This window comes from Lagopus muta, chromosome 3, assembly GCF_023343835.1.
Source record: "Lagopus muta isolate bLagMut1 chromosome 3, bLagMut1 primary, whole genome shotgun sequence".
In the NCBI taxonomy this organism is placed as follows: Eukaryota; Metazoa; Chordata; class Aves; order Galliformes; family Phasianidae; genus Lagopus; species Lagopus muta.
This window is the reverse complement of record NC_064435.1, coordinates 46,857,395-46,880,784: the sequence shown is the minus strand read 5'-3', so window position 1 is coordinate 46,880,784 and position 23,390 is coordinate 46,857,395. Positions and strand designations below refer to the sequence as shown.

The window sequence follows — 23,390 nt, the reverse complement described above, 5'->3', positions numbered from 1 at the left end:
ACACCCAAGCTTGGAAATTTTATTTGAAAAAGAGAACTGCTGCATTGCTACCTCATCTGCCACCTCCCACTTATCCCACAGGAAGCTCCAGTGGGCTGCTGGAAAGCTCAAACTTCCTATCACAAGCAGGTCTAGATGATCCCCATAAAGCCAGTGTACAGCTGGGATAGATACTGCACTCTAAAAATACTGCACAAACACTTCAAAATTTCAAAAGACAAACTCAGCAAATCTCACTTCACATGAAGAATATGCAGCTTCAACCATTTTATTCCCACTCATAAAAGTTAATGTTTTAGGAAGAACTGAAATTCAGTTTTTCCAACAAATTTAACAGGCACAGTTCAATGCCATGTATTGCTCTCCTCTATCTCAAAGCACTAAAACAGAGTCAACTAGAAATCAGTTTATAAGCATACATGGAACAGACTCTCTGGTATACAGTAAAATTTAAAATCAGTGAGACATACCACACTTTTATCCATACTGGAGCCTGTTCTGTTATCATTGGAATTTTCTGCAGAGACAGATAAATACCTGCAACAACATTTTAAATGTTATTTTAAGAATTGTTTAAAAGGAAAACGGAAAAACGGAATATAATCACACTAAAAATAGAACCCTCTGATTTTTTTTTGTCCCAAAATCTGGATAACCAAATAGTAACATAATCGGATTATTTATCATACTTCAAGATTTAAGCACATTTAATTGAGCAAAAAATAAACCAAAAAAACCACACACACAATTAATTGCAAAAATTGGCTTTAAGTAGAAAGAAGAAAGTTGCAGCAGCAGATCTCTTGCAAAAAGAATTTCTGCCAAGTATTAATACAACCACTTTTAAAAGAAAAAACTATTAAAAAAATCTTTGCTTTCCATGGTTACAACACTCTCTCTGGCTTGCATCCCATAAATATTTATTCCAGCACTTCTGAAACAAGTAGTAATGAAGCAAACTGCAGAGATCGTGTGCACATAACTTCCAACAAAGTCATTAGAAGTTCCACACACAGAGTTGTCCTGGAGTGCTATTTCACAGAACTCTTTTCTAAAAATACCACAGATGTCTATTTGTAGTGATTCTAAACAGTCAGGTAAATAAATACAAGTGACTGTCTGATAGTTACTCCTGCATTTGGTGTGATATTCTTGGCCTGATAAATACTGTAGAGACACATGAATGATTCCTCAACTATATCAAATTGTGTGAGGAAGAAATCTCCAGCACATGAACTGAGGAAGATGGAAGCATCCTCTTTTTTTGTTGTTGTTCCACATGAAACAAAACCCCTTCAAACTATCAAGGAGGGTAACATCAAAGACATCTGCAAACCAGTCAAATTAAACATCAGGACTGCTTACAGATAACCAAATGACAAAAAGAAAACATGATAGTTCCCTTTAAAAAGGGATCGAGTGTCTCAAGTTCAAGAAGCTATCATAATTTGCACACCAGGGGCTACTGAGCAGGAAAAATATCATACTGAAGCAGTCACAGTACCAGAGAAGAGTAGGAATAACCTCAACCCAGAAGGGAATGCAAAAGCTACAAATTGCTATAAACTGTTCTCAACTAGTATTCCAAAACCTGTGCTATAGGTGAAGTTCAATAATAAAGAATCATGTTTTCTAGTTTGGAATCAATGAGATTACAGCTGTAGAAAATATTTTTTACTAAATACCTTATGACTTCCTTCAGTGACATAAGTCAGATCATCTTCTTATATCCCCATTTCTTTTAACTCTAAGCATATGTCAAATATAACAAAACCAAAGAAAGTGGAAGATGCATGCAGTAAATACACAGTTTAATGTTTGAACTATTTTCAATATAAAAAGGGAATTAAAATTAGGATTACAGGTCTAGCAATTACAAATGGTCATTTCAGACTTTTCAAAACTGTCACAACAGAGTATTATGGGATTCATATCAATTCCAGAAACTATTTTAGTTCCAGTAAGTATACAACCTAACAATAGCACTTAGTAGAAGAGTTCTATCACAACAGTAAAACAGTCTTTTAGTCTCTGAATTCCTGGTACTGTCCCCATCCCAACAAGGAAAAGGGAAGAGAAGAACTTCAGTTATCAACAACCATCAGTATGCTATTTCACCTTCTTGGTAATATGTTCCAAAGTCTTCCCACAAGTCAAAAATTAAGACATCTTTTTTTTCATTACAGACTGAAGTCAAAACAATAGGTAAAATTATATGACTGCTGAACTCACACAAACTGTCTGCAAAGCTTGTTTTTACTACATTAAAAAATCCAACTCACAGCTGAGATGGAAAGAATTTCACCACAAGTTTGGAAAAGTGGTTCCTCTTCTATCCAAGGCTGAATAACAGATTTATTTTTCTTTAAAGCTTTCCTATCCTCAAATGCTAAGTCTAAAAACTAAGTCACATTTCTCTGGCACGTTCTACTAGAAGTCTTAGTCCATTTTAAGCGTGACTGACACCCACGACAATAAAAAGCTGCATTCAAGGTAAGAAAAAGATTTTTTGAATGTAGATATAGCTATCTATAGAGCCTATAATAATAATGAATGTTGAAGTACAAATCAATGTAATTTCAACTGATGTCATTTAAAGTTTTTTAAGGAGCAGCAAAAACCGAAACATAACTATCTCACACTGTAGTTGAATACTCTGAATAAGATAAACTACCACAGATAACAGGGAAAAGAAAAATATTTTCTTTCAAGTGACACACAGAGAAGTTCAGACATTTTAATTTATCATAATACTACATAAGTGATGTGGAATCCTTGTATAAAACTTAGGAACTTTTCAACAAAAGTGATATTCATATCCCTAATTCATGATGACATGGATATTTCAGTGCCCTCTAGGCAGCTTTATGGCAGCAACAGACGATAATTATTCTTGCTCAGTTTCTGCTGCACCACTCTGCAACATTCTTAGCAGAGAGTTAAGATATTCACAAAATCAGTGTGATATTTAAGATACTGATGACTAGAAATATTAGCTATCAAAGTGTCAAAGTGTCATTTGTTAGGATTCTGACTCACTAGTAAGAAATCTGTTTGGCTTCTATTTATATACTGCTAAGAGTTAAACAGGAGTCTTGACTAGAGAATACATCACTAGATTGCTTGTTTGTACATACCGACGGTTGCTGTAATACGTAAATCCAACAAAAGGAAGCTGGTTGCCCACAAACGCTTTTGGAATGGGAAATGTTTCTTCCTCTCCTTTGTCTTCATCAATATCATCAAAATTACTAGTGTCTATGTCACTACTTAAGTCGGGCACAACTGGTGCTACAGCTAGGAAAAAAAAGGAATAATTATACCATATTAACCATTTTATCATTCAAGTAAAAGTTAAGAGTTTGGGAGGAATGTCTCTTTGGTGTCTAAGAAACCTCATTCCTTGCTACAAAGTAAGGAAGACTAAATTCTACTGAAAAGAAATATGGCAGTTGTTTTGCTAACGTGATACATTAGTAAGCCAGATCACAGTGTCTGAGAAAAGCATTATACTTACTGTCCCTGAGAGTCTCCCAAGCCCACTGATCATCTTTGAAGAAAAGATGCCGTTTAATCTCTTCTACGCCATTTCGTCCCAGTCTCACTTCCCTGTGAAGAGGTGCTTTTTTCAGTACAGCATGTACAACAACATAAATCGTTCCAAAAGAAAGAAGATTCACTCTACAGCATATCTCACAACAAAGTGAAAATAATTACCTCTCAAACTAAGGCAAGAAACAGACATATCTCAAAGCTTTCAGATATGAAAATAACTACAGCAACACCACAGGTAACTTCAGAACAAAAATCTGGTTTAAATCTTGTCTACAAGAACTCCTGCTGTTACTATTTCTATCATCACAGACTGACTATACAGCTGTCAAGGAGTTTGTGCCACTGCTTGAATCCCACGTAGTTCAGCAAATGCAACAGTCCCCGTCCTTTGTAGCACTGGGTCTCAAGCAAAGGCTATGCTTATAACACTAAGAAGTATGGTAACAACTGGAGTGCATCTGCAAAATTAGAAAGCCTAACATCCACATTTCATCCAGGGGGCTTCCTTTGGGTTGTCTCTACCCTGATCCTGTGGACTGAATGCCCACTAGCAGCTGGGATTGTATTAGGGATGCTCACAAAATGCACCTTTTGCTTCAGCTTCATCCCAAAGGACCCCATGCCTCTTATGACACTCCACAACACAGCAGCTGTTACTAAGAAATATTTATAGTCAACCAAGTTTAGAAGGTAGAAGTATTCACAGTAGCAGCATTTCCCTTCCACCACTGTACATGATAGCTACCACAAAGGACATTAGCAAGCACTGGGGATTCCTCTCCCAGGCTGAGACTGGACAAGGTAAAACTGATGATACCTGCTTGTCCAGTTTGCAGCAACACTGGTTAGTAACTGCTACTTCACATTAAGCAAAACATTATTTCAAAGTAGACAAAATGACTTAAAAGATTTAAGTGACTGAAGTTCTAAAAGTTTATTGACTAAATTTAAGACATCCTTCCTGTACTTTAAGCAAGAGGCCAACACTTTCTTATGTTGTTGAGACAAACAAAATCCAACTTCCACAAAGGAGAACATTCAATCAAAAGAACTGCATTCAGACTGCATACATCAAACTACAGTAGCATCTAAATTACACTGCGTTCATACCAAGACAATGAAAATTCCACTTGTGCTGAGCAGTTTAGAAACCCATATCAACACATTATACAGAGATACACACACTTACGTTCTTTCAACATGATAGTTTTCCTTAACAAAAGCTTACTTTCATTTTGATTAAAGTTTAAATCTCACCTATCAGTTAAAAAGGCACAAATAAGGTTTTTTGCCTCTTTAGAGATCTCATTGTCATCAGGGAAGGTAAGGGAGTTCTTGTGGTTCATAATCTTACTGTATGTTCCAACCAAAGAATCTGCATAAAAAGGTGTGTCACCTGAAAAAGCAACAAGACAAAAATGAAAACAAAGATAAATACTATGGATTTGACGTATAGCATTTGATTTATATACTCAATGAATGTAAGCAACTAACTGAACAACAGGTAAAGACAAGTGTTTGAGAACTGTGCCAGAATATTTCCAAAATATGCTTTATGAGCAATGAAGTCACAATCACAACTTATGGCAGGAAAGTAATACATTAAACAGTCAAAGCAACAGTGGTATTTTAACTTAGAGTTAAGTACTACAGTTCATTCTTATTATCCTACTACTCACCTACAAGCATCTCATACAAAAAAACTCCAACTGACCACCAGTCACATTCTCGTCCATAATAACCGTCACCACCCTGGGACTTCAACACTTCAGGAGAGATATAGTCTGGTGTTCCTACAGCTGTATCACATCGTACCATACCTTCCTACAAAGAGAAAAAAAAAAGCCAGGCCCAAATGTAAGAGCCAAAATTGCAAGCCATTTTCAAGAGTACACACAGCCTAAATAATGCTGATAAATCAACATCAACTTTCATTAACAAATGTTCTTCTTGGAATGGGTATTTATACATTTTTAATCACTAACCTACTAAATCCAGAACAAAGCACTGGATTACTTGATCAAGCAAGTATGAGTGTCTTACATACTGACAGGATTTAGGGTAAACAAGGAAAGCTCCTCTGTTAGTGTAAAAGAGTCAAACATTCAGGATTTTGCTGTCAAGACCAGCTAAATTAACTTTTTCACTTCCAATCCAATATCCTAAATGCCAGGAAGACTGCAGTGTAGATAAGGCCCTGAAACTTGAATCAGAGACTTCAAATTGAGTAACAGGTCAGAAGAATGTTTTACACTCCTCACCCTCCTGAGAAAGGAGTGGCAGAAGAGCACAGTAATCACACCGGAGATGGCAACTAGAACACTGAAGCAGAAATCACACCACCCTTTCCAGTATTCAGATCCTTTCAGAATAAGTCTATGCTGTTTCTAGAAATGGATCAGTAGAAAAACTTGTACAAAAATAGATAAATAAGAAATACAACAAAGCAAATGCTGCTTGCGCAGTGAATCCAGAATGCACCTGTATCAAGCTCCTGTCTACATGGAACAGTTTCTCTTCCACAGAGCTACTTTACTCGTGCTCTTCAACACACAGCTAGCTTTGTTTAGTACAGAACAGAACGCAAACCATGATTGACACAAGTTTACTTCTTTCACACTAATATACAAAATCCTATGCTTTTACTTCTTTTTGGCACTTAAAGCTTAAGCACTTGAATATTCTTCTGTATTTCAAGAGTTTCCATTGTTAAGAGCAAAATCAGTCCCCAAAAATCTGTATTAAGACAAAATTAAGACAAATTATGTGTCTGCTACTGCACTGAAGTGGACTGGTTGTAACTTAAGCCAGCTTTTTCAATTTGTGCACATAGCCTGCATTTGGTTTTTACTGGTGCCTTTTACTTACAGCAAAGCAGCTAAATGAATTATTTATTCAATGCTCCTAGACTAAACTGAAAATATGATGTGTATATTACACAGACTCTATTTGTAAAGTATCATCTCTTTCAGATCGCTTTCCTAGTACACAGGTGCAGGTTGACAAAATAATCAACTCTGTGTAGGGAACAACAATGTTCCACACTACTTGAAATACTTCTTATTTTGAAAAATAAATAACTTCACTATATTCTTCAACCTGTTTCTTTCAGATTCACCTTTTTGCAAGGTCAGAATATGCTAGTAAGTATAATCAAGATTCAACAACTTAGACATCAGCTTTGATTCTTTCAAATCAAAGAATCATTCAAAACAAAGAATAGTAACAGGAATAGAGGGGAATCTCGGACACCTCTCATCTAAGAAGTTTTCAATTCATTTTATTTTCACTTTCAGATACACTTTCCTTTTACAAAAAGAAAAGCAAAGTTAAAAACTTGCGCCTACCTTGTTCATTTTCATACAAGTACCAAAATCCGCTAGTTTTAAATGACCAGCTTTATCTAGCAGCATATTATCAGGCTTCACATCTCTGAAAAGAGAAAAACATTTGTGTTAATTGGTCGATTTAACTGATGAAAACAGTAGCAGTCATCCATTTTTAGATGTAACACAGCAAGGAAAAACAACATGAAAGTATACCATTTCCTCTATTTTTTCCTTCTTAAAGTATCATGCCCTACATGCAGACTGTGGAACTAAATGTTTTAAAAAGTGATAATGAGTGTAGGAACACAGTCTCAAGTCAGTGAATTTAACAAATCTGGAAGTTACTCTTGTTCCAAAATAAAATAATAATTAAAAAAAACCAAAACACTCAGTGGTTTAAAACCCATCTCCATTAAGATCCAGTTCACCTACATAAAAAGAAATGCATCAAATTCCCAGATAATCAGACCTTATCAATCAGACCTTGAGAACACAGCTTTTTTCCCTCCTGCATCACTTCTATTTTCAGGGAACAAATGCATGTCACTTTTTGAAATATGTGTGTGTGTGAACAACTATTTCTCTGGCTAAGAAGAAGCATTGTTGTATGCCCTTTTCCACATGGTAATTCTCTTAAAGGAAATTTCCATAAGCTAACTGGTGAAGTTCAAAGTTAATGGTATTAAATATACTGTAGCAGAATAATAGTAAGAAGCTGCAATCAGAAATATAAAATGAGTTTCAGAAGGAAGTAAATTTCTGGGACTTCAAAACAACAACTCAGGCCACTACTGTGAAATGAATAGCTCTAGCACTACCTCACCTCAGGGCACACAGTGGAAATGTATCAGTATACACAGAATAATTTTAGTTGGGAGTTTTTCTAGCATGCTTAGGCCAACTGCCTGATTAAAGCACAACTAAGGAAATGAGATTAAACTTCAAAGTCACATTCAGGTTCCCCAGGGTTGAATCCAGTCGAGTTTTGTGTTTTTTTCAAGGATGGGGATTTCACAAACTCTCATGAACTCTTTTCCATCATTTGGCCATACTCAAAATATCTCCTAACGAATAACTAAATATTCACAGACAGGCTGAGGTTGGCAGGGTCCTCTGGCCCTACCCTGGTTCCAACAGGGACACCCAGAGCAGGGAAGATCTTCAAGGAGGAGATTCCACAGGCTCTGGGAAACCTCTGCCAGCACTGTTACCCTTCCTGCAACTTCTGCCATCACTGCCTCTAATCCCATCACTGTGCAATTTCAAGTCTGGCCTTACCTTCTATATGAAGTCTCACTGGGCCGCTGAAGACTGGTGCATTCTGTCTCATGAGAACATTACTTGCAAATAGAAACAGTGCTGACCTCATCAACCTTCTAAGGAATCCCTAGCAACCTGCTGGACTTCATTCTACTGAGCAAAACCCTTTGAGGCCATATTTAGTATACCTATTCCAGCTACCTCTCCATCACAACTTCATCAAAAGCCTTTAGGTTAGAAGACAAGTTTTACCCTTGGTAAATCCATGCAGGCTGTTCCCAGTCACCTTTTTGTCCATGTGCTTAGAAGCTGTTTCCTGATAATATACTCCATACTATTCCCAGACACTGTCAGTGTGTTGATCAACCTGCAGTCCTCTGATCCTCTTCTCCACTCCTCCCCAGGGAGAAACTCCAGACAGCAGTATCATGACCACCTCCTTCAAAACCTTTGGTGCATCGTACTGACCTTAGATTTGTATATGCCCAATTTGCCTACATGGGACACAGCTTGATCTTTCTCTGTCACAGAAATGCTTTAGTCCTCCAGATTATGCCACCAGGGACCTAGGAGGCCTGAGAGCAGACCTTACAAGTGAAGGCTGAGGTAAAGATAGCAGCCTCAGCCCTTCCCACTTCCTTTGCCACTACATCAGCCCTCATTTTCATCAGTTTCCATTCACTCCTCAAATTAAAAAAAAAACTGTCAGCCCCAAAATATTTAAAAAATTTCATGAAAAGCCAGCAGCACTGCAAATCAACTGCATTTGTCTGTTTTCTAAAGAATGCAATACACACACACAAATGGTTCTGCCTGACCATTCATTAAATGTGGTATAGTGACATCATTAGTGATGTATCACCTACATCCTGTTCAAGCAATGGATTAATAGCTTCATGCTTTGCTTTTTTTCTTTGTACAAAATGTGTTAAAGCTGATCTGACCAAATTACAAATTGAGAATATATACCATGCCCTTCTCAAACTGTTCCCGTATTTTCTGCTGATAAATTTATTCTTCTAGTTAACATAGTTAACTAGATAAACAGACAAAAGTTCAAACATCAACAGAGAACATCGCAATTTATCTGACAAGTGACGACAACTGAGGTTAAAAAGATAACATGAAACTAAGCTAAGTTCTTTTTCTCTCTGTCTGTTTTCCATCTGGCCTCTTACAAGAAAATAGGTGGCTGGGAGATTTTCTTAATCTTGTTCAGTTTCTTTTTGAATGGGTCACTACTGCCATGTGAGGCTCTAAATCACAGAATCGCCAAGGTTGGAAAAGACCTTCAAGATCACCCAGTCCAAGCATCCACCTATCACCAACAGCTCTCACTAAACCATGCCCCTCAACACAAAATCTAAACGTTCCTTGAACGCCTCCAGGGTTGGTGACTCCACCACCTCCCTGGGCAGCCCATTCCAGTGCCTAAATGCAGAGCTAAGAGTCAGTAATTACTAATAGTGTGTACTACTATCAAATTCTCCAAACAACTTTCTCTCATGAAGCTGATCATAAAATCATAGAATCACAGAATGGCCTGCGTTAAAAAGGACCACAGTGATCATCTAGCTTCAATCCCCCTGCTATGAGACTGGGTTAAATGTTAATCTAACCACTAGACCAAGTTAAATGAATTAATTTAGGGTCAACTTATTCATGTCACTTTAGGTCTGCATCCCTTGGTAAAGTGGGACAATTTTATTATTCTCTGAACAGAGGAACTGAAAAACTTTATTTTGACTGTATCACCTCAGATCTGTAATTTCTGGTAGCAAGAATTTTTGCAGTTGTTACACAGAATAACATTGAAACAACAGTAAAGAAGGAACATTAGCAATTTTAAAACTATCTTAAACAATTAAATTCTGACAGTATTAAAACACTATGTAAACAATTCTTTTTTTTCACCTGTGTATAAAGCCCATTGAGTGAATTGCATCTAATGCAAGAACAACTTCAGCAGTATAAAATCTTGCCCATTTCTCAGGAACATCATAGTTACTCATTAAATTCACAAGGTCTCCACCAGGCATGTATTCCATGACCATGTAAAGGTAACGATCATCTTGGAATGCATAAAATAACTGTAAAAAGAAAATAAAAGAACACGTCACTGAATGCTTCAGATATCTTTCATTTTTGCTAGTTGGAAAACCCTGGAATTCTTGTGCCACCTGACTAAGTCAACTGAGTAATGGAATTGCTAGAACTACTGCAGTAGCTTTTCACCATCCAGTAGACTTTCTGAAAAGATCTTAATCTCAATTTAATTTCTGCCAGATTTTTCATTCTTTTATATTACTACGTAAGCAGTAGAGTTCTGCTTCCAGATCACAATCTGGTGCAATAAATATTGAGATAATTCCAAAGAGAGTTCATTGCATAATAGAACATAATGCTTCCTTTCTCCCTGGAATGACAACTGACAAATATGTAAACATGAAACTACTGTACTGCAAGCATCTTCCTGATTCTGTTTGCGTTATCACTAAATATTTATTATTCTATTGTCAGTGTATCCATTGTTTAGAAAGTGAATCCAAATTTAAAACAACCAAAAAAAGCAGTACTTCCCTTACAGTAGTCGATGCTCTGTTCAACACAATTAGTGAACGTAGATTTAAATATGACTCCTTAAACCTTTCAGAAAATCATAAAATATCCTGTTGGACAATCACTCCTAGACAGAAGTGATGTAGTTGCCGGTGTGACTGCGGTAAAACTTGTATGACTTTTAGGTTACTCTTGAACGATTTTGTTTAATTCTAACTTAACAAAAGAATTTGCATGCTTAAGGGTAAGAACAGTTTAAACGAATGTGTTAACATGCACACACAAACGTATGATGATAGCTTCAGGCATCCTCCATATTAACTTCAAAGGCAGCACTGCCTCTCCAAACATTGTAATAACACTGAAATGAGGAAAACATAACCAGAGCAGGCAAATATATACAGAAAATGGAATATGCAGAAGCTACATCTTACGCATATTTCTGTTACATGGGCTGCTTCAAAGAATTACTATGGAGCGGGCTCACCAGTTTTAACTTCTATCTGGCAAAGAGTTCTAAGAATAAGCTGAATAGCTTATCTTGCAATTGTTAAAGCAAAGCAGTTCTCAACCAAATGCAATACATGCTATTTGTTGCAAACAGCATTCCTGTTGTAAGTGATGTATTTCTTCAAGAGATCAGTGTAACAAAGAAGGGAATTTAAAAAGCTAAACCATGAAAATACAAGTCATGCAGCACTATAACGGAACTGTTCTACACCAATAATGTTTTTTAAAGGAATCTCACTATACCTGAACAACCCAGGGACTATTAGCAAAAGCCATAATATCCCTTTCTTCCCAGAAGAACGCAGAATCTGATCTTTTTATCATCTCAAATTTGCTCAGAAGTTTCATAGCATACACTCTTCTTGATGATTTATGCCTTACCTATGACAAGAGTTACATACAAAATACATTAGTTTCCCACATTAATACAGGAAGAATATAACTGGATACTTTTCATGCTTCACTCTATTTAATAGATTTCATACGACCCGTCATGCTTTCACAGAGAATTACATATTCCACACCTACAAAATAATTAGATGGCACTTTCTGACATTGCTCTTTAAATACTTGCTAGAACTATCCTCCAGCATCCAAAGGCATAACAATCATTTTATGTCTTGCAGGCGAATATCTCTAAAAGGACATGTGGAGGCACCTTTTAAAAACTAGTAAGACAATTAGCATTTGTAGAGATCATTAGCAAACATAAAATTGCTGCTTATGTCTAGTTTCTACCACCAATTCTCAGTTTAATAAAGCAGCACAAACAAGTCTAGTTGCTGATGTAACATCAGCAGCACGCATCTCATCTGTGAAAAACTTCCACAGAACTCCAGTTGTAAGCCTCAAACTGGCAGAAATTCTTTGAGTCTTGAAGAACTGTTTGAGCATCCATAAATACACCAGCAAAGACTGATTTTGTGGATTATGAGTAATATATATTCCACTTTTTAATAGAAGTATGACTTACAGTGCCAAACAGGTGCAGATTGAGAGTACAGAAATTCTCAAAAACATTTCCATGGGATAAAAAGAAATAGATAGGGAGATACAGAAATATGTATTTCCATATATAATATATAATGTGTAACAAAATGCATATATAACATATATATGTAATATGTGATTTCATCTTCTGAACTCTGCATTCAGAAACAGATGCATCAGCAAATGCTACAGAAGACATTCAAACGTACAGCGACAGAACTTACCAGCTGAACTTCCCCAAATGCCCCTCTGCCAATGACCTTCACCACTTCATAATCTTCAGCTTTCATCCGCAGATCCCTCATTTTATTTACTGTGTCTTTATCTACATGAAAGAAAATTCACATTTCATATGCATCAAATTGATTAAACTCATTCACCTCTTATTTTAATTTTTCAACATTATTGAAAGATAAACTCCTTAAAGAGGGGATTTGGATTTTAACCTACTTCCCTATTGGAAACTTCCCTGCAGAATGCATGACCTCACTCTCATTACTGTAGTAACCAAACCTGACATAAACATAATATAAGAATGATGGTACACTCAAGTTACTGGATATCCTTCACTTGGCATTTTTTTCTAAATATTTTTTTCTAAATAATTATATTACCAAAAAAAAAAAAAAAAAAAAGCAGCTATGCGAAAATCTCGTATCCAGCATGATCTTGCTTGTAAGTAGATCGGTTTTAAAAGACTATTTCTGGATAACTATGCAATACATCTGAGAAAATGTTATTAAGTATACATAAGAGACACTTAAACTATTTTTAAAAACCTTTCAGAATTCTGCACTTTCATTATTCATTTTACTGTAAAAAGAAGATTTTAATTTAAAACACGCAGTGGGAATCATGGTAATTATTTATATAAACCTGTCATTCTATAAACTACAATAATTTACCAACTCCCAGTGGGCAGATATTCTAATTCCAAATTTGGTCAAAGATTATAACGGTCTATTTTAATCCATGTGGGTCAACACTGGCATGAGATTACATGGAAAAGCTTCAAGTTTCAGTATTTCTAAAAAGAAGGAACAGATACTAAAATACTTCTAATAAAACAAGTTATACAACATCATTTTACTTTCAAAAATAATATTCTAGACCTAACAGCAAAGCTTGGAAAGAAATACAAGGGAAGAGAAAAGAGAAATGTCAATTCTATAGTTCATGTTTAAAAAAAAAAAGACTTGGCAGACAACAGAAAACTACCATTTGATTGCAGCATACACTGCCATTACCTAAAACAAAAGTGGCATATGTGCAATTAAATCAAGATTTTATTATTCTACAGGAGCAAACGCAGTTTTGTCTGAAGAAATACTCTATCAAACCACTATGGTGGAGCCATCCCTTACAATGCAATGTGACCCTAGCTGATTCCAACAAACTATGTTCAAACTGTAAATTCTGACAAAATATTTCATACAAGGATCAAAATATTCAGTAATTTAAAATAAAATGCATTGCCTTATTTGCAAATTGCAAAAACTGACCTATGGCAGCAGATGGGTGGGACTGCAGAGAACTGAAGTGCAGCAATTCTTACAGAATCATAGAATCACTGAGGCTGGAAAAGACCTTCAAGATCATCCAGTCCATGACAATGATTTTCCAATGACTGTTAACTTACTGTCTAAGCATCTCCTAACAGCATGTTCTCTAGAAAATAAAGCAAGCTCTGATTTTATTTGTAATGTAAATGACCACAACGAAGTTGTACAATAATGGAGTAAGCTATTTGGATAGCTAATACTGCAAAAAGATACTTTTTAATGGTTTTCTATTAATCAATAAAAAGTGCCTGCATGTCGTAGGTTACATAAAGGAGTTTGTTTATTTATTTAACTCAGAATTTTGAGGTAAACTAGATTTCACCATTCCCTTTAAGGTCACTGCTCACAGGCACACAGCTTGTTTTCATATTCCAGCAATGACAGCAAAATTACATCTCTAAAAGCAGTCTGAAGCTGAAATAATTTGGTCTGTTCTCTACCCTTAAATTCCTTCAGGTTACATTTTACACAGAATAATTTACACCTACAAGACACTCATTCTCAGACCGTGAACAGACATTTTCCTTTCCTTCACTCATCACCAAACGCTAAAGCGAAGATCTTCTGAAACTTTCTGACAATTTCACTATTCTTAAAAACTGCATTCAAATTATGTTTTGAAATAAGAATTTCCTTTGCCTAATCCAACTTCTCCTTTCTCCAGCAGTTTCACCACACCTTCTCTGCAAATAACTGAGTATACAATATGTGTGCATAACAGCGTGTACAAACTCAAACACAGCTTGAACTGTGAGAAGTTTAACATTAGATGTAAGCTGGTTGCTGGAGTGCCTGACTTGCATGCTGAACCACAGACCACATCAAATGGGCTTACACTGGCACAGATAGGAAATAAAATGAAATCCACCAGTTCATTATTGTGACTTAAACCAATTTCAATGAAGCAAAGACAAAAATCAGGTTATTTTAATGAAATTACTTTGCATTTGTCATAAAAGTTGGTTATTACAACATTCAATTACAATGTTTAAGCTTGTAAAAATCTAATAAAACTTAATTTAATTCTAAGCTTTGCCCATTCTATCCACAGACAGCAGTATGTCTAGAATCAGGAAAGACCTCTGCCATCATTTCCAGAATTTATCTGTTTGGTAAACTGTAAAAGACTTTGCTCTTAAATGATGTGCTTTTTGTGTTTTATTTTGCTTTTAGATATGAAAAGCAGGCAATGCTTCTATCAGTAGAATCAACATTATTCATTAAGAATATTATTACTGAGAAGGATATCTTGTTGTGAAAAAATAGAGAGCAATATGATAAATAATATTATTTCCTAAGGAGTGAGGGGTTTACAGCACAAGTAGGGAAGCAGCTGAGAGAGCTGGGATTGTTTAGTGTGGAGAAGAGGAGGCTCAGAGGAGACCTCATCACACTCTACAACTTCTTGAAAGAAGGTTGTGATGAGGAGGGATTTGGCCTCTTCTCCCAGGCAACAAACAGGACCTAAGGAAATGGCCACAATTGTACCAGAGGAGGTTTAGGTTAGACATGAGGAAAAACTTTTTCTCTCAGAGGGTGGTCAGGCACTGGAATGGCTGCCCAGGGAGGTGGTGGAGTTGCCGGCCCTGGCAGTGATCAAGCGGCATCTGGATGAGGAGCTACAAGATATGGTTTAGTAGCTTAATGGGCAGTAATGTTGATAGGAGGATGGTTGGACTAGATGATCTATAGGTGCTTTCCAGCCTTGTGATTCTATGATAAGAGTAAAATTAACCTGAAGGTATGTGAATTTTGAAATTCTTTCCAAAAAAACCCAACAGGGAACAGAATTAACAAGAAAGTGTAATAGGGCACTGCTATCTCCCAGTTGTAAAATAAGAAAAAAAACCAACAAAATGTTTATAACATTTTCTTCCCTTTTCTTTTTTCTGTCTAGATAATAAAACGGATTATTTTTTACCTGCTAATTCCTTTAAAAATCAAGGAAGCTACCATGGTGACCTAACAATTGTGCATATATAAAAAAAATAATTCTAAACTGATGAATATGTAAATACAGCATCTATAGAGTATTGGATAGAGTAAAGAGACCTTTTGTAGTATGGAACAAATGCTCCAGTCTGTCAGTGAACACTTCAGTATGATTTCTTGACACTGCACACATTACGTCATTTTACTGCTAATTGCTTTAAGTACATTAGTACATGATATTACACAGCAAGCTACAGGAATCCAAAAAGTTGCCAAGAACAAAGAAACAGGCCTTTCTCTTTAAAGGTTCTGTGATACTGAATACAACATCACTTACATTAGCAAACTTGAACATTCATTTGCTGGGGATTAGATTTCTACTAGTAACTGTGTCAGTACTGACTGGTAAATAAACAAATGTGACTATTAGAACACCTTGCACTCAAAATCTCTAAGGACTTCTCAAAGGATTTCAAGATGCAACAACAAATTCTTTTATTTCAGTTGGTATTTCTAATCCCAGTTAGTAACCACAATATTAAATACTTACACCTGTTTAAGAAGTTATCAATGTTTTTGTTTTTTCGCAAGGCAGGAAAATCCAAGTCATACACCAAAGCATCTAATCCATCCTGAAGAAAAACAATAAAAGCAAAATTAAATGTTTGGGAAAATACACTTTCTGCTAGCCAGAGAGATGAGATTAAAATGGCTGTTCTTATCGATTTTCCATACAAACAAAATTATTCACATTTACTTAATGATTCAATTAGCTACTGCACATCTCTAAAGGACAAACAAAATAGCTGTTACTCCTCTTCCAATGGCCAGGGTTGAAACTTAATCTTTGTTCATCTCAAAACGAATACACTTGTACAAATTACTCACCTTCATTAGCACCACATTTACAGTAGTACTATTTTTTTCTTTTTTTTAAGGTTTTCATGTTTAGAAAACCTTCATTAGAACTATGAAAATTCTAACGAGGTTGATTAATGCTAAGAAATGACAACATACCATGCAGCAAGCACCTAATCACTGAATGGCAACAGGAAAAAAGGTTAATTCCAAGAGTCAGGCCCCCTACCACCCAAACCTCTCCATCTTTTTTAATCACAGCAATGAAGATAATATATTTACAAGGTGCAAATTTAATTTTGTGAACAAATGCAATTTCACTGATTTTTCACCAAATACATTGCCATGAACCAAATAAATAAGTAAATAAATAAATCCTACATTTTAAAGGTCTTGTTAAGTGCCATAAACTTTGTCTTAAAGTTTATGGTCTTAATTTTACAACAGGCATGTATTACGCTTTGGTGGTTTACACCTCCTCAGAGAAAAACTAAACAAAAATGTGTTGGCTGAAAACCACAGATACAGCATCTAATGAAAAACAATCAAGTATTCTAGGAAGACCTTGTGAATTACACACATAGCACTCATCAGCTAGGTAACAAGAAAGCCAATGGATAGGAAAGCCATGGAATACAAACCACTGGATGCAAGCAAAGCGTGCCAGGAAAGTACTGCTACTTACATGCCCTACTGCCACCTACATGCCCACACCACCTACTACTGACCTGCTGGAGTAAGCTCCTAGATCAGACACCTTTGAACTGATCAGTTTGGATCTGATCAGACCTGGGTTTGGCTGTTGTTTACTTCTATGCAATTATGCAATACACGATTGAAAGTTGATCCATCAGTCCTAACTGCTTCATCCCTCAGGTAACTCTGCTTGAAAAAATATTACAGAGCAAGCTTTCTGAAAGCTTACTTTACAAGAATATTTATTAGAAGAATGTGTTTGATGTATATTAAAAAATTGCCTTTGGTTCCTCACATCAAATTCCAACCTGTTTATTCAAATCAGTCTATAAGAGTTTATAAGCTATGCAAACCAAACACTACCTATCTAAACTATTTATAGGCTTGCAATCCTCATTTTAAATTTACTGAGATAGAAATATCTCAGATGTAATGAAAACAAGCAGTAAAATCATGATGGTATTCAAAACCATGGGTAAGGAACTAAAAATACAAGGCTAATCAGAGCTATATTAAAGGCTGGACGCTATTCATTTTGTTAATTTCATTGAAACATTGCTAGGTTAAGTTAGCTCTCCATAAGAATGGCTTAGCTGGAACTCTAAGAAGCATTACAATGAGAACAAAAAAACAGTCAAATCAATTATCACAATATTTTCACAGCCCTTAAAGTCAGGTTTTGCATCTTGAGTGTATTAAAGGCCCGTTGTTTTGAACTTATACTGATGAGAAGAAAGGAAAGCAAACAACAACCACGAAGACATACTAATGGATCAGAAATATAAACAAGAGAGTAGGAGGCCAATTACAGCTTGGACTCCAACCAGATTGGGAAATAGCGCTAGATCAAATGCAACTTGGTCAGAAATATTTTGTATCCTACTAAAAGATGCCTTTTTCAAAGATGCACAGTAAACACCCAGAAAAACCACCAGAGAATTTCACCTTTTTGGTAGCTTTGGGAGAGAAACCAACTAAGTACTGACACACTTCATTTTTTTCCTTCTGGGGCACAAGAACGTTAAAAAGTGACTACAAGAAGCTAAGACTAATGGAAATATTTACACATTTTTAACATCAGTCTTAATTTGCATCATGACTTTTTTCATTCTAAATTAAAATATGACTTTACCCAGAAAAAAAAATTGCTAAGTATTCAAAGTGTCACAGCTTCATTGGTCTGTCAGGTGCGTGTGTGCCTTTTAATAAAGTTCCGAAGTCAAGACGAGAGTGGGGAATTCACATTTAACAAGCCACAGCAAACTTTCAGAATTGTTTAAATCAGAGTGAACCACGGAAATGTTCCCTTTCAGATCTTTGAGTGAATTCTCTCAAGTAAAACACTTAAAAAAAAATAAACTTTGCAAGACAAATTCAAACTACTTGATGATCTCATGTTCACATCAAATCACACTTCAAAATCACACAAAGGACACCTAACGGTGTTGGAGACAAGCAGCTTCTTACAACAGTCTCTTTAACAGTAACCCCCCTTTGCTACAACATCCAGAGAACTAAGAGCTATTTCAAGTGCTACTGCTGGAGAAGGAACAGGGAGAAGCAGACAGGGAGAAGGCAAAGCCCAGCAGAAGAGGCACAGGTGACAGAGACAGGAACATAGGACAGAGTTACAGCGAGAACTGGAGAAACAAGGTCAAGTGAAAGGAGACACAACCATTATTGCTGATAACTGCAAAGAGAACTTGGCTCTCCTGTTTCCATCTTGCTCAATGTGCCACCTGACCCCTACCTGATACAGACAGGAAGGAATATCTTTCCTTCAAGACCTATGGGAGCCACATCTCCTCCTCTTCAATTACAGTAATCAGATGCTGTTTATTAAAATAAACAAGATGTTTTCGTGATATTGAAACCATACCAATGGGAAAAACCCGGTTTCGATACATATCTTTAAACACAGCACAGCCAGTACATCTCACCATTTACAGCCTGGAGGTGTTTTCAACTAAACCTAAGCTCTAAGAGAGTCAACTGGAAGATCGCTCTGAACTCAAATGCTGTCTCCAAAGAGGAGAACAAGGATGTCTAGGAGAGAGGACATGAACAAGTCCAGCATATAGCAGTGCCTTTTTGGTATACGTCAGAAATTGCATTGCTGTATTTAATAGCAAACTACAATTTTCTTCAGTAATTTTTCCCTCATTGCTCTATCTAAGTGTTTAGCAGTTACAGCATCACATAAATAACTCCACACCCTAAAGGGTACATGAAAGCATACTTCATTTTGTGTATTTTGTCACCATGTCTCAGCCACAAAAGTAATGATGACTACCCAGCTCCTCCACCTCAATTTCACACACTTCCATCACTTCCCCTTCAGCCTTTTCTTTTCCAATTATCCTTGTATGAATTGTATTTCAAGTCCCACCGTCACCCAATGTTTTGTTTCTCATCCTCCTTTTTTGAACTGGAGGGAAAACCATAAATAGTATTTCAGTTGTGTTCACTCCAAAAGCATAAACTACAGCACAGTATCTCCTGTTTCTGCTCTTCACTAAGTTAATAACTGCATTATCTGAGTAATTCGGACTGCCACTGTGCACTGCACTGATTCTTTTATGCAACCAGGTACTATAAGCCAAATCTAGTTCAACACTCAACAAAGATCAGAGTTTATCCTCCCATGCTGAATTTCACCTACTGCTTTTAACCATCCAGGCACCAGCAAATAATGATTTTTTCTTTGTTCTGCTTTAAGTTTTCACTACCCTTTTAGCATAAATCCCCTCATTATTCACCACTTTGGATCACTTATTTCTGAGAAATACCACAAGCCTGTTATACACCACTACTGATCTCTCTGTTGAGTGAGCCGATGGCCAACTCTTAATTTATTCACTCATCCACAAACAACCCCATCCGAGAGCAACTTATTTTTGATAAAAATCTGAAATGAAGAGCCTTATCAAATGTTTTTTGTTTGCCTCATACTCGCTAATCCCCTCAAGGACCTATGGTAGGTCTGCAAAATATGACTTTCTTCCACAAACAGGAGTTAAGGTGCTCCCCATCTTAACACACACGGGCTCATTTGTTCTGTTGCTGGGGCTGGGTGCTCCTGCATTCCCCCCAAGTTGTTTGTTTTATTTCAAGGAAAGAAGAAAAAACATTATACGTTCAACATCTTCCTTACTGCTGTCGAAACAGTTTTAAATAGCAATGTAGAAAAACAGAAAGGTTACACACAAAAATGCTCCATGTCTTAATGAGTCACCATCAAGCAAAAAAAAAAAAAAAAAAGAGATGGATAAATATTAACCAGTCTCTGTTTGTTTGTTTGTTTTTTGTCAATTTGTACAAAGACCTTTTCTAGAACGCTCTAAGGAAGGACTCCAGTATGAAAAATCCTGTATGCATTTTCATTAAGAGGCATGCAGACAGATTTCTTTACTTTCCATTCAGTTTTTCTATACATATAGAAAACAATAGCATGCATCATTAGCATACATATTAATTACATATTTTATTAGCTTTGAATTTCATAATTCGATAATTCATAATTGAATTTCAATACATTAATATGTATTATGAATGTCTTTTCATTAAGATTCCTTCACAGTGTGTTTGTTTCCTGCAGTAAGCAGTCCCACGTCAGCTGGTACTGCTCTACTCACAAAGTTTTGACCTCATCCCAAAGCGTTCCCAAATCAAGCTATCAGTCCCACCATGACTGCAGTGAGCTGTCTCACTTTGTAAAAACACTCCTTAACCCCAGAACTCATTACAGTATCTGTAATACTGTTTTTATTCAGACATAAGAAATAAACTTTAATGCAATTTTTACAGTGAAATTTAGTGTTAAAACAACTCAAACTCCATCAAGCAAATCCAGTGTGGCAAAACACATTGTCACCACATTTAAGTGATATAAAGTCAAACATACATGACCTACATTATCAGGATACGGCCACAGGATTATTTCTAATTTTTATTATTATTTAACTTCATACACATTTTATTACTACGTACCTAATGGAAGTGTGTGACAAAAAAAAAATGAATAAACCCAGATGAAGGACAGCTACTGAGACAACTGTTGGTTTATCTATCATTCAGACAACTAAGAAACCTAGTGAGTGTTATCAGCATACAAAAGTTGCATTCCTCAGACTGACTGGCAGTTATCCAATTTTACAGTCTTTGCTACTTTTCCTTTTTTGGAGAGAGCACAGTAAGTCTTCAGAGCAAACAACTCTCACCATCCATATTTTAGTTCCCCGCATTGTAACTATTTTCCTGTTTATTTCTATAGTACTAGAGCTTCCTCCCATACTTTAAACCAACAAATCTGACTGAACTTTATCCTTGTGGGTCCATCATAATTTTTCAACATGTCCTACATTACAAAATGTATATACATGATCTGTGCTGAAATGTCAATAGGGACAGTAGCGGGAGAAGTGAGTTTTTATATCCTACCTGCAAACGTGCACAAAAAGTAGTAACTCGACTCCACAGGGAAAGAAAAAACATGTTTCTCTGAACTGCATCATCAGATCTTTGTATTGTTAAAGGGACCTGGAAAGGCTGGATAAATTGACAGCATTGTGAACTTCAGCACAGGCAGATGCCAAGCCCCACACCTGGGGAGGAAATGCTCCTGCCACCAGTACGTGCTGAGCACTGACCAGCTACAAGGCAGCCACTAGCACCCTGGGCTGTGATACCTACAGCACTGCCACCAGGACAGGAGAGGTGATCCCTGCCCACCACTCAGCTCTGGTGAAGTCACACCTGCACTGTTGAACCCAGTTCTGGGGCCCTCCAGAGAGAGCAAATCCAGAAGAAGGCCATATAGGCGACTAACGCACTGTCCTGAGAGGCTGAGAGAGAGCGAGCCAGAGAAATGAAGGCTCATGAAGATCTTATCCACGTGTATGAAACAGAAGGGGATGAAAAAGAGAAAGACCAATAGTGGTATCCACTGACAGGGCAGGAGGCAAAGAAATTAAAACATGAGATTTCATCTGAAGAAAAATTAGTAATAAAGCACACCTGTAAGTGTGGTCAAACACTGGAACAGGTTGCCCAACATCCCCGCAGAGATCCTGAGAATCTAACTGGGCACGATCCCAGGCAGCCTGTTCCAGCTGACTCTGCTTGTGATGGGACGCTGGACTAGACAAGCTGCAGAGCTCCCTTCAACCTAAATGACCCCATTCTATCTGTAATACAGAAATTTCCAATTTTTTTCATGGCTTCAGTTATGCTTTTGCTTTGCATGAAAAAAGCATTAGGAGTGAGTTATCCTCTCCAAACATCCTTAACACCCCATGATTAGCAGGCAGACCCTGTTACAAGGCTTAGCTCTGCATACTTGATGTTTCTTCAGCCCTTTAGAAAGCCTTGGAGCCATCTTTGAGCTCCCCTACTGTTTTGTGAAACATCCTGCTGCCAACTGTGCTGATAAGGAAAGACACAAAGCTTTCCATTCTTCTCATGCCCAGCATTATTTCCTCTCCATTTTTATTTTTTTTTTAAATGTATTTTTCACACAGACCTTCATAACCTACTAGTTTCAGGCAATATTCTTCGAAAGCCAACTTTCAGGCCAATAGGACTGCATTTACCCACCTCTAATTAAGTATGTAAAAGACTATACAGTTTTAAATTAATCTTATTTGTTTACATTGCTGCCCAGAGAACACGGAACTGCAATTTAGTACTTCATCTTCAAAGTAGACAAGTGAATGTACACAGAGTTAAGACACTTCACTTAAGAATTTTCATTACACTGTTAGACTAGGCAAAGTACACAAACTGACATGAGCTTGAGTACAAGGCACTTGATTCATGGCACCTTCTTGTTGCTGGCATCTACAACACTACAGAGCTCATTACTTCTTTGTATCTTGCAGCATTCACTGAGCTTTCATAAATTTAAGTCTTTCACAAAGAAATTTTTTCCCAATAAGTAAGGAGTTTAACTCAGTAAAGATTTAAAATCTCAGTAGTAAGATCCTGAAACCTCAAGTCAAGGGTACTGAAAGCAATAACAGTTATTGCCTCCATCACAGGATTTTAAAGGTTTTTTCCATAAATAGTTTCAAGTTTTACCTGTAACTCAACTTTGTATAGTTATATGCAAATGTAAGTACTTAATTGGTAACAGTCTTTT

At 36.6% G+C, this 23,390-nt stretch overlaps 1 protein-coding gene across 5 annotated transcripts in view; it reads right to left on the bottom strand.

Moving 5' to 3' along the window:
* The window catches only part of ROCK1 (Rho associated coiled-coil containing protein kinase 1), an 82,184-nt gene that overhangs the window by 35,438 nt on the left and 23,356 nt on the right, over nucleotides 1-23,390 (bottom strand). For all 5 annotated transcript variants that reach the window (XR_007376111.1, XR_007376112.1, XM_048940695.1 and 2 more), the window contains exons 3-12: nucleotides 16,248-16,329; nucleotides 12,428-12,528; nucleotides 11,457-11,594; nucleotides 10,059-10,234; nucleotides 6,903-6,987; nucleotides 5,235-5,379; nucleotides 4,813-4,951; nucleotides 3,518-3,609; nucleotides 3,138-3,297; nucleotides 471-537 (exon numbers count right to left, since the gene is read on the bottom strand). Coding sequence is in view for 3 of the 5 variants with exons in the window: in XM_048940695.1 (XP_048796652.1) it covers nucleotides 471-537; nucleotides 3,138-3,297; nucleotides 3,518-3,609; nucleotides 4,813-4,951; nucleotides 5,235-5,379; nucleotides 6,903-6,987; nucleotides 10,059-10,234; nucleotides 11,457-11,594; nucleotides 12,428-12,528; nucleotides 16,248-16,329 (1,185 nt within the window). In the remaining 2 variants the exon portion in view is untranslated. The remainder of the gene's footprint in view (nucleotides 1-470; nucleotides 538-3,137; nucleotides 3,298-3,517; nucleotides 3,610-4,812; nucleotides 4,952-5,234; nucleotides 5,380-6,902; nucleotides 6,988-10,058; nucleotides 10,235-11,456; nucleotides 11,595-12,427; nucleotides 12,529-16,247; nucleotides 16,330-23,390) is intronic.